Source organism: Equus asinus, chromosome 3, assembly GCF_041296235.1.
Source record: "Equus asinus isolate D_3611 breed Donkey chromosome 3, EquAss-T2T_v2, whole genome shotgun sequence".
NCBI classification, from domain to species: Eukaryota; Metazoa; Chordata; class Mammalia; order Perissodactyla; family Equidae; genus Equus; species Equus asinus.
The window spans coordinates 40,419,752-40,433,075 of record NC_091792.1 but is presented as its reverse complement, the minus strand read 5'-3'; the positions used below and the strand labels follow the sequence as shown (position 1 = coordinate 40,433,075).

At 39.1% G+C, this 13,324-nt stretch overlaps 1 protein-coding gene across 17 annotated transcripts in view; it reads right to left on the bottom strand.

Annotated features, from left to right (window-relative positions):
* The window catches only part of TRIM2 (tripartite motif containing 2), a 151,105-nt gene that overhangs the window by 13,134 nt on the left and 124,647 nt on the right, over positions 1-13,324 (bottom strand). For all 17 annotated transcript variants that reach the window (XM_044767090.2, XM_070504929.1, XM_070504925.1 and 14 more), the window contains 2 exons: positions 7,966-8,069; positions 7,553-7,720 (listed from right to left, as the gene is read on the bottom strand). In XM_044767090.2, coding sequence (XP_044623025.1) covers positions 7,553-7,720; positions 7,966-8,069 — 272 coding nt within the window. The remainder of the gene's footprint in view (positions 1-7,552; positions 7,721-7,965; positions 8,070-13,324) is intronic.

The window sequence follows — 13,324 nt, the reverse complement described above, 5'->3', positions numbered from 1 at the left end:
ATCTATTACTTTCTAAATTAAAATTTTAAACTCCAAAAAAGTTACATTCCCATGGGTTCTGTTTTAGTCCTCTTATTTTCTCTTTATATTAGTGCTGTCTGATAAAAATATAACATGAGCCATATATGTAACTTAAAATTTTCTAGTAGCCACATCTAAAAAATAAAAAGAAATAAGAAAACTTATTTTTAATTATATATTTAATCCAATAAATCCAAAAGTTTTCATTTTGACATGCAATCAATATTAAAATTATTAATGAAACGGTTTACATTCTTTTTTTTTTTAACTAAGTCTTTGAAATGCAGTGTATATTTCACATGCATAGCACATCTCAGTTCAGACCAGTCCCATTTCAAGCACTCAGTATCCACATGTGGCCAGTGGCTACCATATTGGACAGCGCAACTCTACACACTTCTAAGATCTCATTTATGCTATGGCATCAACTTTCACCTCTATGTGTAAGATTCTCAAATGCGTATCTTTAGTCCTGGCCTATTTTACACGTTATCACCTTAAACTCAACCAGTGTCAAATCAAATTTATCTTCTTAATTCCCACCACTAAAAAAAAAGAAAGCCCAAAAATAGCACCTCCTGAGTTCCTAATTCCTTTTACAAGCCCACAGTTCATCCAAACACCCAGCATCAAAATTTCAGAGCAAAATTTATTCTTTCTTTCACCAGTTTGAACCTCAGTTTTCTCATCTGTAAAATGGCGGCTATAGCATTTACCTCCTGGGTCATGCAGATTTTGAAGAATAAAAGTGCCAAGCACAGCATACGGTGCATATGGCTCACAGGCACTCTCCTTCTCCTCACCCTATTCAGCTTATATCACACCGGACCCATAGGATTCTGTTCCTTCCCAAAAGAAACATGAAGATAGATGTAGAGAGTACGAAGAGAGGCATGGGGACTTTCCCACAGTGGAGCTTCAGACTTTGTATGATCTTTTAATCTCATAAGTTAATAAACGACTGAGATTCAGATGTCATCTCTTTAGAACAAAGAGACACATTTTAATTAGGAAGGAAACAATGGCATTCTTGCAAGGGAATCTGTTGTATGAATTTGATTCTGAGTCTGCAATCTAGCCCAAAGGTCAAAGATTATGACATAATAGCTTGCAAAGAAGTCGTATACTTTCTTTCATGTCTGAATGGAAGATATGTCAGTAGAGATCAAAGGAAGAGAGGAGACTCTGATAATTAAAACAAGAGTATTATTACCAGCTAACATTATGAACACTAGCTGTCACTTAGAATGACTCAACCAAATCACATTAAGTGGATGATAATTATGTAGAATAAAAACAGAAAATAAAGGATTACTGCCATTCTATCATGGAGTGAGAACTAGTACACATACAAAGAAAACAAACTTAAATGTTGAACCCAAACCTTTTTTCCTTCCACTTGCCTTAGTCACGCCTAGTTTAGCTGCACTAGATTGTACCAAGTCAAATAAGAATTACTGCATTTGGCCTGACAATGTGTCCCCCATCTTAAACAGAATAGTAAGCAAAGATATTTTAGACTCTGGCTCTGGAACAGTTAAATGAAAGCATTTAACACAACAAATTAGTCCTTAAATTGAAGAGGGAAGAGATGAGATATTTTAGAATGCGGTGGCCAGGGGCCTCTGTATCTGTTCTGGGGTCATAAAAGGTTCCCAGATAGGCCAGAAGATTTGTTAGGAGAAAAGATAGAAAGGAAAAACCTAGAAGCAGAGAAGAATGAAAATTAGGACCAAGAAGGTGGTGAGTAAAAGAAAGAAAAGGAGTTAAGACGTTACCTCCCTAGGACTATTAGGAATAAATACAAAGAATCTACATTTGTGTTAAAGGTTCATCTTTCTGAGCACCCGTTTAATTTTACTGAGTCCCACCAAAGAAGAAATGGGTATCTCTTAGCATATGGTCACGGACATCACACTTGGATGAACTCCCATTGCTTTTACTGGCTATCCTTTTATCCTTTGGGATTTGATCAAAACCCATCATTTAAAAAAAGGGTATGTTGAAACTATATCACATTCTCTAGGGGGCATGAATGTTCTTCAGTGTTTATTCCAATATTGAACCACTGAATGAAAAATGCCTAATTCAGGAAACTCTTCTCTCTTAGACATAAAACTTCTGTTTCAATATGTTTTAGTATATTAGATATAAAATATTTCAACATACCAGATATAAATCTCCTATTTCCATACCTATTTTAGTCTGAATTTTAAAAGGCAGGTCACGGTTTTGATAGAGCATGAAACAAGAACAAATGCGTTGTCTCCAACCAGATGGATACTTTCAAGAGCTCACTGAATAGTTTTCATTCTATTGATGTTAAAGTTGTCATATTTGGGTATGTCTTACTACAAATATAATTATGAAAACACAAGAAAGTGAGGAAGTTAGCGATACAGAAAGGCAAGAGACCTTTCTGTGTACATGACCATCATACAGAGTCATCAAATTTCTAATGGAACAAAAAATCAAGGGCAACTGAAGAATTGCATGCAATATGGTGGAATTAAAAACGACAGCCTTTTATTCTTCTAGATGCTGCCCCAATCAGAGGGTTAATAATTATGTAAGTAATTTGTTTTAATAAAAATGATGAGGGGACTGTAGTATTCCAATGACTTTAAAAAGGAAAATAGAAATTCCTCCCATAAGAGACTAATGAATGAACTTCATGTGATCTTCAGGATTTCAGAATGGAGTTTGAAAAGCATCACCTTTGAACATTTAGACAAGGAAAGGATGACCACCAGAAGCTGACATGAAGTCTGAAGCCCAAATCATAGCTGGTAAGACTTCATTTTTTGGACAGGGTTAATAGAGGCATTGGAAAAAAACGTTTCTTAGATGCCTGTTTCATGTGAGGCACAGATAAAATCCAGAAATAAAATCTCATTTAATCCTTACACAAACCCTATGAGGGATTCTGGCAAGATGGCGGCCCAAGAGGACTCTCAACTCACCTCCTCCCATGGATAGAACAAACCTACAACTACCTGTGGAACGATTTCCTCTGAGAGAGATCTGGAAACTGGATAAAAAGAACCTCTGCAACAAGGGACAACACTGACAGGAGTAGAAAAGGTAGAAATGTACCTCTACTGAGGGAAAAAACCACACCCTAGTTGCTCCAATTCACAGCCAAGAGCAATCCTAAAGGTAGGAAGCTTTTTCCAGAGGAGTGAGGGGATCTGAATGGAGGATCTATGCCACAATAGGTATATCAGCCTTTAGACTCAGCACAACCGAGACAAAATCCCATAACACCTGGCTTTGCTGGCTTTGCAAACCAACGTGGAATATTCCCAGAAAAACTATCAAACTTCCAAGAAAGAAAAACCCGCTCTTAAAGGGCCCATGCACAGATTCACCCATTCCAGAAACCAACACAAAAACACAAGAAAAGTGCATAGTCCATTAGTAAAAGCGACTCACTTACTAGGCTCTGAACACATCTCAGAGAGGCAGGAGGAGGCTGGGCCCCCACCTCCAGGAACTGAGATACCAGCAGCAGCCATTATTGTGACCTAGTTCAGTTGTGCCAACATGGAGGCTAACAGATGCCAATGGATTCATTTCTCTAGCCTGTTAGCATAGGGGTTTGCCCCACCCACTAGAGCACTGATTCAAGTGAGCACAGCTAGGGCAGGCAGTTCACATCAGGGACTGGCCCCACCCACTAGCAAGCCTGGTGGGGAACACGTGGGCCTGTGTAGCAGGGTGTGTGGAACCTCTACAGCAAGGGGAGTGAGTGGGTCCACCTCGCCTCAGTGGGGCATACACACAGGGCAGGCCTGCGCTGGCGGGGTGTGTGGGCCTGCAGATAGTGGGGTGAATTGGCCATAGCAGACTTGGGCCACTGGCCATCTCAAACAGCCACAGAGGGGATCTGCCCTGCCTTCCAACGCCTGAAACAATTGTGTGCCGCAGTGTCTGGGGTTGGCCCCACCCATCTGCACTCCTAAGAGAGTCAACAACAGCTGTGTGCTACAGAGAACTGCACTGGAGGCCTGCAGCCACTGTGAGTCTGTGAGCCTCGCAACCAGTCACACTGGGGGCCTGACTCGCTTAACAGCAAAACAGCAGTAGTTGTGTGCTATTAGACCTTGCAGCCAGCCCTGCCAGGGTTTACACTGCCCAATAAAGCAACCATGGCAGCTGCACATGGCTAAGCCTTACAATCAGCCGGCCCTGGAGCCAGCTTAGCCTACCGGTGTGCCCACAGCAACAGCAACCCACCAGAAGAGAAAGGCACATGTAGCCCACAAAGGGGACACTCTCGGAACATTTGGAACAGGTGAGGAGAGGGAAGCACACTGCCGGGCCCCATAAGGCATCTCTTACATAAGGCCATATCTCCAAGATTGGGAGACGTAGTTGATCTACCTCATACATAGACATAAGCACAGAGAAGCAGGCAAAATGAGGAGGCAAAGGAATGTGTTTCAAATAAGGGAACAGGACAAATCAGAAGAAGAACTAAACTAAACAGAGATAAACAATCTACCTAATAAAGTGTGCAAACTAATAGTCATATGGATGATCACTGATCTTGGGAGAAGAACAGATGAACAGTGAGAATGTCAACAAAGAACTGGAAAATACAAAACAGAACCAATCAGAACTGAAGAACACAATAACGGAAATGAAAAGTTCACTAAGGGGAATCGAGAGCAGAGTAGATGACACAGAAGAATGCATCAGTGAGCTGGACGAAAGACTAGAGGAAATCACACAAGCAGAACAGAAAAAGAAAAAAGAATTTAAAAAAACAAGGACAGTCTAAGGGACTTCTGGGGCAACATCAAGCATACTGACATTCGTATTACAGATGTCTTGGAAGGAGAAGAAAGAGACTAAGGGGCAGAGAATCTATTTGAAGAAATAATAGCTGAAAATTTCCCTGACCTGAGGAAGGAAACCAACATCCACGTACAGGAAGCAGAGAGAGCATCAAACAAGATGAACCCAAAGAGACCCACAGCAAGACACATTATAATTAAAATGTCAAGAATTAAAGATAAAGAGAGAATCCTAAAAGCTGCAAGAGAAAGGCAATAAATAACATACAAAGGAAACCCCATAGGGCTATCAGCTGACTTCTCAGCAGAAACCTTACAGGCTAGAAGGGAGTGGCACAATAAATTCAAAGTGCTGAAAAGAAAAAACCTACAACCAAGAATACTCTACTGGGCAAGGTTATCATTCAGAATGGAAAGAGAGACAAAGAGTTTTCCAGACAAGCAAAAACTACAGGAGTTTATCACCAATAAACCAGCCTTACAAGAAATGTTAAAGGGACATATTTAAGTGGAAAAGAAAAGACCACAAATAGGAATAAGAAAATTATCAAAGAAAAAAAATCACTAGTAAAGGTAAATATACAGTAAAGGTAGTGGATCAACCACCTATAAAAGCTAGTACAAAGGTCAAAAGACAAATGCATTAAAATCATCTATCTCCATGATAAGAGGTTATGGGATACATACAAAAAAAAGCCTAATATGGGAAGAGGGAGAGTAAAAATGTAGGGCTTTTAGTAAGAGGTCAACTTCAGAGACCATCAACTTAATATAGATTGCTACTTACATAAGTTATTACATATGAACCTCATGGTAATTACAAACCAGAAACCAATAATAAATACACAAAAAATAAAGAGGAAGGAACCCAAACATAATACTAAAAAAACCCCATCAAATCCCAAGGGAAGAGAGCAAGAGAAGAAAAAAGGAACAGAGAAGAACTACTAAAACACCCAGAAAAAAGTAACAAATTGGCAATAAGTATACATACCAATAGCTACTTTAAATGTCAATGGACTAAACGCTCCAATCAAAAGACACAGGGTAGTTGATTGGACAAAAATACAAGACCCATGTATATGCTGCATACAACAGACACACTTCAGACCGAAAGACACTCAAACTGAAAGTGAAAGGATGGAAAAAGACACTCCACATAAATGGAAATGAAAAGAAAGCTGGGGTACCAATACTTCCATCAGACAAAATAGGCTTTAAAACAAAAACTGTAACAAGAGACAAAGAAGGGCACTACATAACGATAAAGGGAACAACCCGACAAGAGGCTATAACACTTGTAAATATTTATGCATTCAACATACGACCACCTAAATATATAAAGCAATTATTAACAGACATAAAAGGAGAAATAGGCAGTAACTCAATAATAGCAGGGGACTCCTACAAATCCTATGAGATAGATTTTTTAAATTCAAATTTGAAATACGAGGCTATTGAGGCTCAAGGAAGTTATATAATTTGCCAAAGGCCAAACAGTTAATAAGCTGCAGAGCTGGGATTCCACTGGGTTGATCTATCTGAGTTAAAGTTCATGTTGTCAACAAAAAAAGAAGCCATTAGGAGGCTGGATATGGGGAACGTGGAAGGCATAGTACACATGGCCTTCAAAAACACCTTTGACAACGTGTCTCATAATCTGCTTGTGAACAAATGTAGAAAATGGGCTGGATGATAATATTCTTTGAGATCACCTTAGCAGAGAGATGTCTGTTATCACCAAAGGGCTCTCTACTCTTTTTTTTTTTTTTTTAAAGATTTTATTTTTTCCTCTTTCTCCCCAAAGCCCCCCAGTACATAGTTGTATATTCTTCACTGTGGGTCCCTCTAGTTGTGGCATATGGGACGCTGCCTCAGCGTGGCTTGATGAGCAGTGCCATGTCCGCGCCCAGGACTCGAACCAACGAAACACTGGGCCGCCTGCAGCAGAGCACGCGAACTTAACCACTCGGCCACGGGGCCAGCCCCAAGGGCTCTCTACTCTTCGGTGACTTGCTAAACAAACAGAAGATGAAGCTGGGAGTAGTAGCAAATACATGAGATGATGGGATCCCCAAAGAGTACCTCAACTCGCATTTTCTCCATGAAGCCAGCCCTCATTTTCTTTGCCACCCAATCCCTACATTATATACTTTAACCCTAGCTTTTCAGATTGTACCGAACAGTTTATGACTGATTAAAGGCTGACATGAATTGCCTTCTGTCATTTTAGTGTATTAATCTTTTTTCCTCAATGAGCTTATACATTTATAAAAGGTAGAGACCATGTCTTACTATTCTGTTTCTCTCATATCATCTACCACAGGCCTGAGAAAGTAGAAGGCACTTCATAAATGACAATCTGTAGCTTAATTTGGGAAACATAAATTGCTTCTTAATAACCCTTTCTAAAAAGGTTGTTGTTTTTCATTGAATTGAGGTAACAGGAAATGTTCTCCTTTAAATCAGACAGTATACTAAAAAAAAGCAACTGAACAACATAATTGCTTTATAAAATCAAGGCACATTTAGGATATCTGTAAGTGGATTCATGACAGTATCACTGTTACTCTTGCTTCACAAAACTTAGATGTAACAAAGCCAAGACGTCTGTGTATGAAGAATTGTTGACTATTTCACTGGATCTCAAAAAAGAAAAACACAATTTCATCTTGTAGGTCCTATTCCTTTTCTCTACTGTTTAGTGGCCAATTGGTAGTTAATCTTACCTTAAACTTCCCATCTGAAGAGAAAATGCTAACCCATTTATTATCATAATCTGCAATGATTATGTCCCCACTAGGATGCACAGCTACTCCCGTGGGCCGCTGCAGCTGCCCCGGAGAGCGTCCTCGTATGCCAAAACGACTTTTGAACTGGCCATCATTGGAAAATATCTGTAAAACAAATTACGCTTATTGGCATGTGAACTAGCACAAAAATTAGAGAGGAAGAAACAGGTAAGAACATCTGTCGTATGTACTACAGGTCAGAACATGCAAACTCTATTTAAAGAAGAGTCCATACACACATTATAATCTTCCTTTTCTTTCCTTGTGCCGTGTATTTAAAGCAGGAAAAGATGCAACTGTATCTATTTTATCAACAGAAGTAGATAAAGGTATACCATTCAGGGCCATACCTGCACACATTGATTGTTGCTGTCTGCAATTAATATCTTTCCATTTGTAGATGCGGCTACCCCCTGCAGATTTGTAAATTCTCCTTTATTTCTTCCTTTGGTACCTAAAAATAAATTATAAAACCACAGAAATTAAGCATAGAGAATTAGATTTATCAGTTTCAGCAAGAGAATTTTCAGGCTTCCATAGGTAACTTGAAAATGCACTGTTTTAAAATTATACTTAAAAAAAGAGGACTCCCCCCCCGCCCCCCCACTGCCAGGACCTAATCCATATGCTACTAAACTTTTCTAGACTGATAAAGTCTTGGCAAAATCACTTTTTTAGACAAATACCAATCTTCTCTTACTAAGTTGTAGCTGCATATTAACATGACTAAATATATTTAGATTCTATAAAGACACAATAATAAAAACTAATATTGCAATCAGGAATATGCAATAGGGGAGGGTCTTATTTTAGAGTTTTGCCAAAATCTCACCCTCTCAGTCAGATGCTCTTAGAAGAAACCTGAATACTTGACTTTCAGTACATTTAACAAACCACTAGGAGACAGATGTTATAAAGCTAGTAGGCTGATTTTCCTATCTTGGATTTACTTATGCATTATTTTCACAGACTCTGTATCTCCATAGGCTGTATATTCTCCCTAAAAATGTAAAAGATGTCCTAACAGAGTACTTTCTAGATTTAATAAACAAGAAACACAAAAGAAAATGAATTAATCCAAGTGATAGTCTCATCCTTACTAGACTCTTTTTTTTTTTTCCTTGCTGAGGAAGATTCGCCCCAAGCTAACATCTGTGTCAATCTTCCTCTATTTTGTATGAGAGTTGCTGCCTCAGCATGGCTGCTGATGAATGGTGTAAGTCTGTGCCCAGGAACCAAACCCAGGCTGCCAAAGCACAGCGTGCCAAACTTAACCACTAGTCCACTATGGCTGGCCCAACTAGATTTTTTTTTTAATGCAAGAGATGAGGCAGGAGAAAAAGCAAAGGAATCTATGAGTTAACAGATGTCTGTTTTTGTTTCAAAACAAGTGTTTATAACTTATTTCAATAGGACCACGTAAATAATAATAACGGATGGAAACAGAACGAACTTTACTCAGACATGACCAGGAAGGTTTAAATTTTCGTAGTTAGAAGGAGAAAACTATGCCTCAGTTTTATAATTTCACTTATATTCAAAAGAGCAATTTGATATTTTGTTTTTAGACATCAATGCCGTGCCTTCGGAAAGGGTAGACAGAGAGCCGCTGGTGGTGGTGAACGTTAAACACACACTTAGGCACTGCTTAGGAAGAGTTAGGCTCTTCTGAAACAGATGTTTGCGTCTGGGAAGGGAAACTGGTGATGGAATTAAACACAGAATAAAATCAACAACAGAACTGCTGGACAGAACCATCTCAGATTACCTGGTTCTCACCAGATCCACATGGTAGTTGTTTTATTGAAATCCTGGACTCCATCAACTTTACTCACCACCTCTACCCCTATATCTCTTTCTAACCCAGAATAAAAATTTCAGATTCAGATCCTCAAAAGAACATCCTCCATGTTGTGGAGGAAACAGTTCTATTTTATTTCACACGTATCAGAAGAGATGATCTTTTGTACTAGACTGCAGTATGCATGTCTATGGTATCAGCTAACACTCTAAAACTGGTGCACCAGTATCTGTTGGTGGGGGGTAGGGGAAGAGGTGGCTGGCCCTTGAAGGAGGTATGTGCCCATGCGATAACAGTTTTTGGTCATTCCCTGTATCAGCTGGTTAACAGGTAAAGCAAAACTGAAGGACCAGGAAAAGAAACAATTCTTCTAAAATGCTCAGTTTATAAATACTTTATAAAAGGTAGTGGGGGTAAGGCCAGGCTCTCTCAAGAATAAAAACTTAATTTATCAAAAACTTTGATAAACAAAAGCATGGAAGTCAGCACAGTGAGGAACTGAGGACCAAGTAAAGAAACATAATAAAAATGCAAGAGTCCTACAGCTGAGATTGGAACATAAACAAAAGAAGTGACTCTGTAAAGAAACCCCAGGCTGCTCTAGGTCCCTGCTGATGTAAAACGGGAAGTGCATCGTGGCTTAGTGGGCATACTGGTAAGGGAAAGAAATACTGAAATGGGGAGGGGAATAAGAAGCACCTGAATGAGAAGGTGAACATTGGTTTGCTGACTTTCTGATCCAGATAGGGGCACAGCCTGCTTGCTGCCCTCTTTTATTTAACCTTTAGTCCATCCTGCTAAGGACAAAGCCTATTCTACTCAGAGAAGGCTCTGCAGGCAGCAGAGGTTGATGTTTGAAAGGAAGGGAAAAATGGGGAGAATAGTGCTATAGTAGAAGTCAAAGAGTGCCTTAGTCAAAAAGATTTAGTTTTCCCTCTGAAAATATAGAGGCAATGTTCAAGAAGGGAAAATATATGAGTAAAAAATAATAACACTTTTTCTTTCTTTGCAGAAGTAAACATTTTTCAGTGTCAGTAGAAATGGGAGATAATTGTATTTTGGGGGGTATAATTTTAATACTTGGGAAGACATTTAGTTGGACTCCATATCACTGTCATTTGGAACAAAGAGAAGGAAGTCTCTCTACCCAGTCTGAAAGGAATGTGAGATGCTTCTACCTGCTGACACTGGGTCTGAGAGCAATGCAACTATGTTGCAAAAGACCTCATTGCTAGCCAGGTTCTCCAACCTCCACCAAGCTCCAGGGCCAGATGTTGGTCCAGCTCTTATTCTTGTCTCAAGTCAACTAGAGCTTCAGTCTGTTGCCCAACACGTAAATAAAATCACAGGGTTGGAGGCACATCTGTTAGTCTAAGATTACTTGTATATTTTTTAAAAGAGCTAGCTGGAACAGGAATTGCCACTTTAATTTTGTAATATTTGTTTTTAAAATTTGTTTTCTTTAAGCCACATGGCTGAGTTTCCAAATAGCTGGGGCTGGCATTACTGGTAACATCCCCACATCCTCATAAGCATTTTGTTGTCTTGTCAGAGTTATTGATCATCATTTTTTTAAAAACTCTATTTGTTTTTTTTGAGCACAGCAGGATCACAGTGTTACTCCTGAGGATTAAAGGAAACACCAGCACACTCCTGAGGAACAACTAATGCGGACTATTTTTACAGGCAGTTAAGCTAGGAAAATCTTGATGTTGAATAATGATGCAGAACTGCAGCATATTATCACTATGCTGAAATGCACACAGTCCAAGTGTTTATAAAGTGTCTCAGGACCAAAATAAAATAAACAGAAATTCCAAAAGTTAGAAATAATTTGAGATCATGCTTTACTCTTCAAGATTTTTAGTAAATTCTATTTAGTCTCTAGAAAAGTTCCCCCAAACTATTCTAAATATATAACGAAAACTAGTTCTTTCATAACAAATATAAATGTAACATTAAAACATATATAGTACTTATAAAATCTTTTCCTGTCCACTTTGATGTAAAAGATTTCATTTGATGGTTACCTTTTAGTAAAATGAGTAATGCGAGTTTTAAAAGTATTTATAAGCAATTTGGCAACAATTCCGTAAGAAAATTAAACTTGTTTTTCCCAGATTTTAAACTAGCTTATGAAGCACAAAATGAAATTTTAGGCCGACAGCTTGTCATCAGTGCTCCTCTGGTCATTTCTACCCACACCTCCAGGAAGATGACAGAAGTAAGGAAATAAGCTCTGGGACTGAAATAGATGCTCAATAGTTACAAACTTCCTCCCACCCCGACTCCAACTTAATAAGAAAATCAATGCTAAATAAATCTAGATACTTAGAATGGAATAATGCAAGAGGATGAAATTGAGCCAAATACAGGGTCTAACCCAGGATCTGCAACAAAGTAGGTACTTAACAAATCTTTGCTGAACAAATGAGTGCCTGAATGAATTATTAATGACTGAGTAAATTACAACCCACATTACATCATGGGAAAATGAAATGTTCAGGAACATTTACAGCACTTTCATATACATTTTCTCATGCACTCCCTATAACACACCTCATAAGTTAGCAGGATAAATATTATCATTCCATTTCATAGATGAGGAATTAGCGCTAGACACATCACAAAGGTAGTAAAGAGACAGAGGAAAGAATAAAACCCAGTTTCTGACCTTTTACATATTTTTTCTAATACACACATTGCTTCTTTCTAATTGGACTTTGGAATACCAAGTTTCCAAGGTGAGGATAATTACCCTTTGGGCTCATGTGGATCATGCTTTCCCCCCAAAATCTTTTAGAAAACGTCATCCCTCATTGTAACTGTTAACCATCTGTCTCCCTCACTAAACTGTGAGCTCCCCAAGGCAGGGGTAGCACCTGTCCTGTCCACTGGTGTATCCTATACCACAGCACAGCACCTAGCACTCAGTAAAGAACACTGGCACCTTTTTCTACTTGAAATGCAAGAAGAGTTCCCAAGGATGAGATTGTCAAGGGGTGGGGGCAAGGTTCCTATAATGACCTTAGATGCCAAATTAGCATGATCTCCTTCCTCACAGATTTTAGGGACGAAAGGTGATAGTTCACAGAGGTGAGGCAGGAGAGAGGGGCATAAAATAATATCACTTCTTCCTGTAAAGTTTCTGAACTCTGCTGAGTGATTTTGCACATCCATTTTATATTACAAGAAAGCACACTGCTCTCGAGTACAAATGAGCGTCTCATTCAACACTTCTCATCAACTCATTAAGCTATGGTGTATGAATTACATAATTTGAAACAATTCATCTGTAATTCTTTCACTCCCTCCCACATCTTCCGGCTTCCTCTTTGTTCAATGACTTTCCTTATTAGCCGACAAAACCAGCTCATGGCTTCGAGTCTGCAAACTCTGAGAGCGCAGGGAAAAATAATCCCCATGTTTCAAGGAATCTTCGTCAACAGACGCTCTAACCTACTTTCCTAAACTCACGCAGGATTGTTTTGCAATACAAGATTAGAGTAACACACTAACTCATTCACAGTCAGCACATTATTAAGTTTTCAGACGTGGGAGGTATCAAATATCTCAACTTTGGAAAACCACAGTAGTTAAAGGACATTCTAGATGAGGAGGAATCGTTGTGCAACTGAAAAGGCACAGGCATCAGAGTCACAGTTTGGGTTCCTACCCAGCTCTCTGAGCTCACGTGGACTCCTGCAATAGGAAGCAGCTCCCTGCTTCCCAGGAGACATTTCCAATAGATCCATGTAATGCCCCCAGGCTCTATGGAAATAAATATCTTAGTCACTACACTACGTTACACCTTTCAAAGCCTCCCCATCACTCACGTAGCTAAATGCTCCTTAAATGGTGAAGATAACCATACATTGTCACGGTAATTTAGCTCTTGAGGGGTAGGG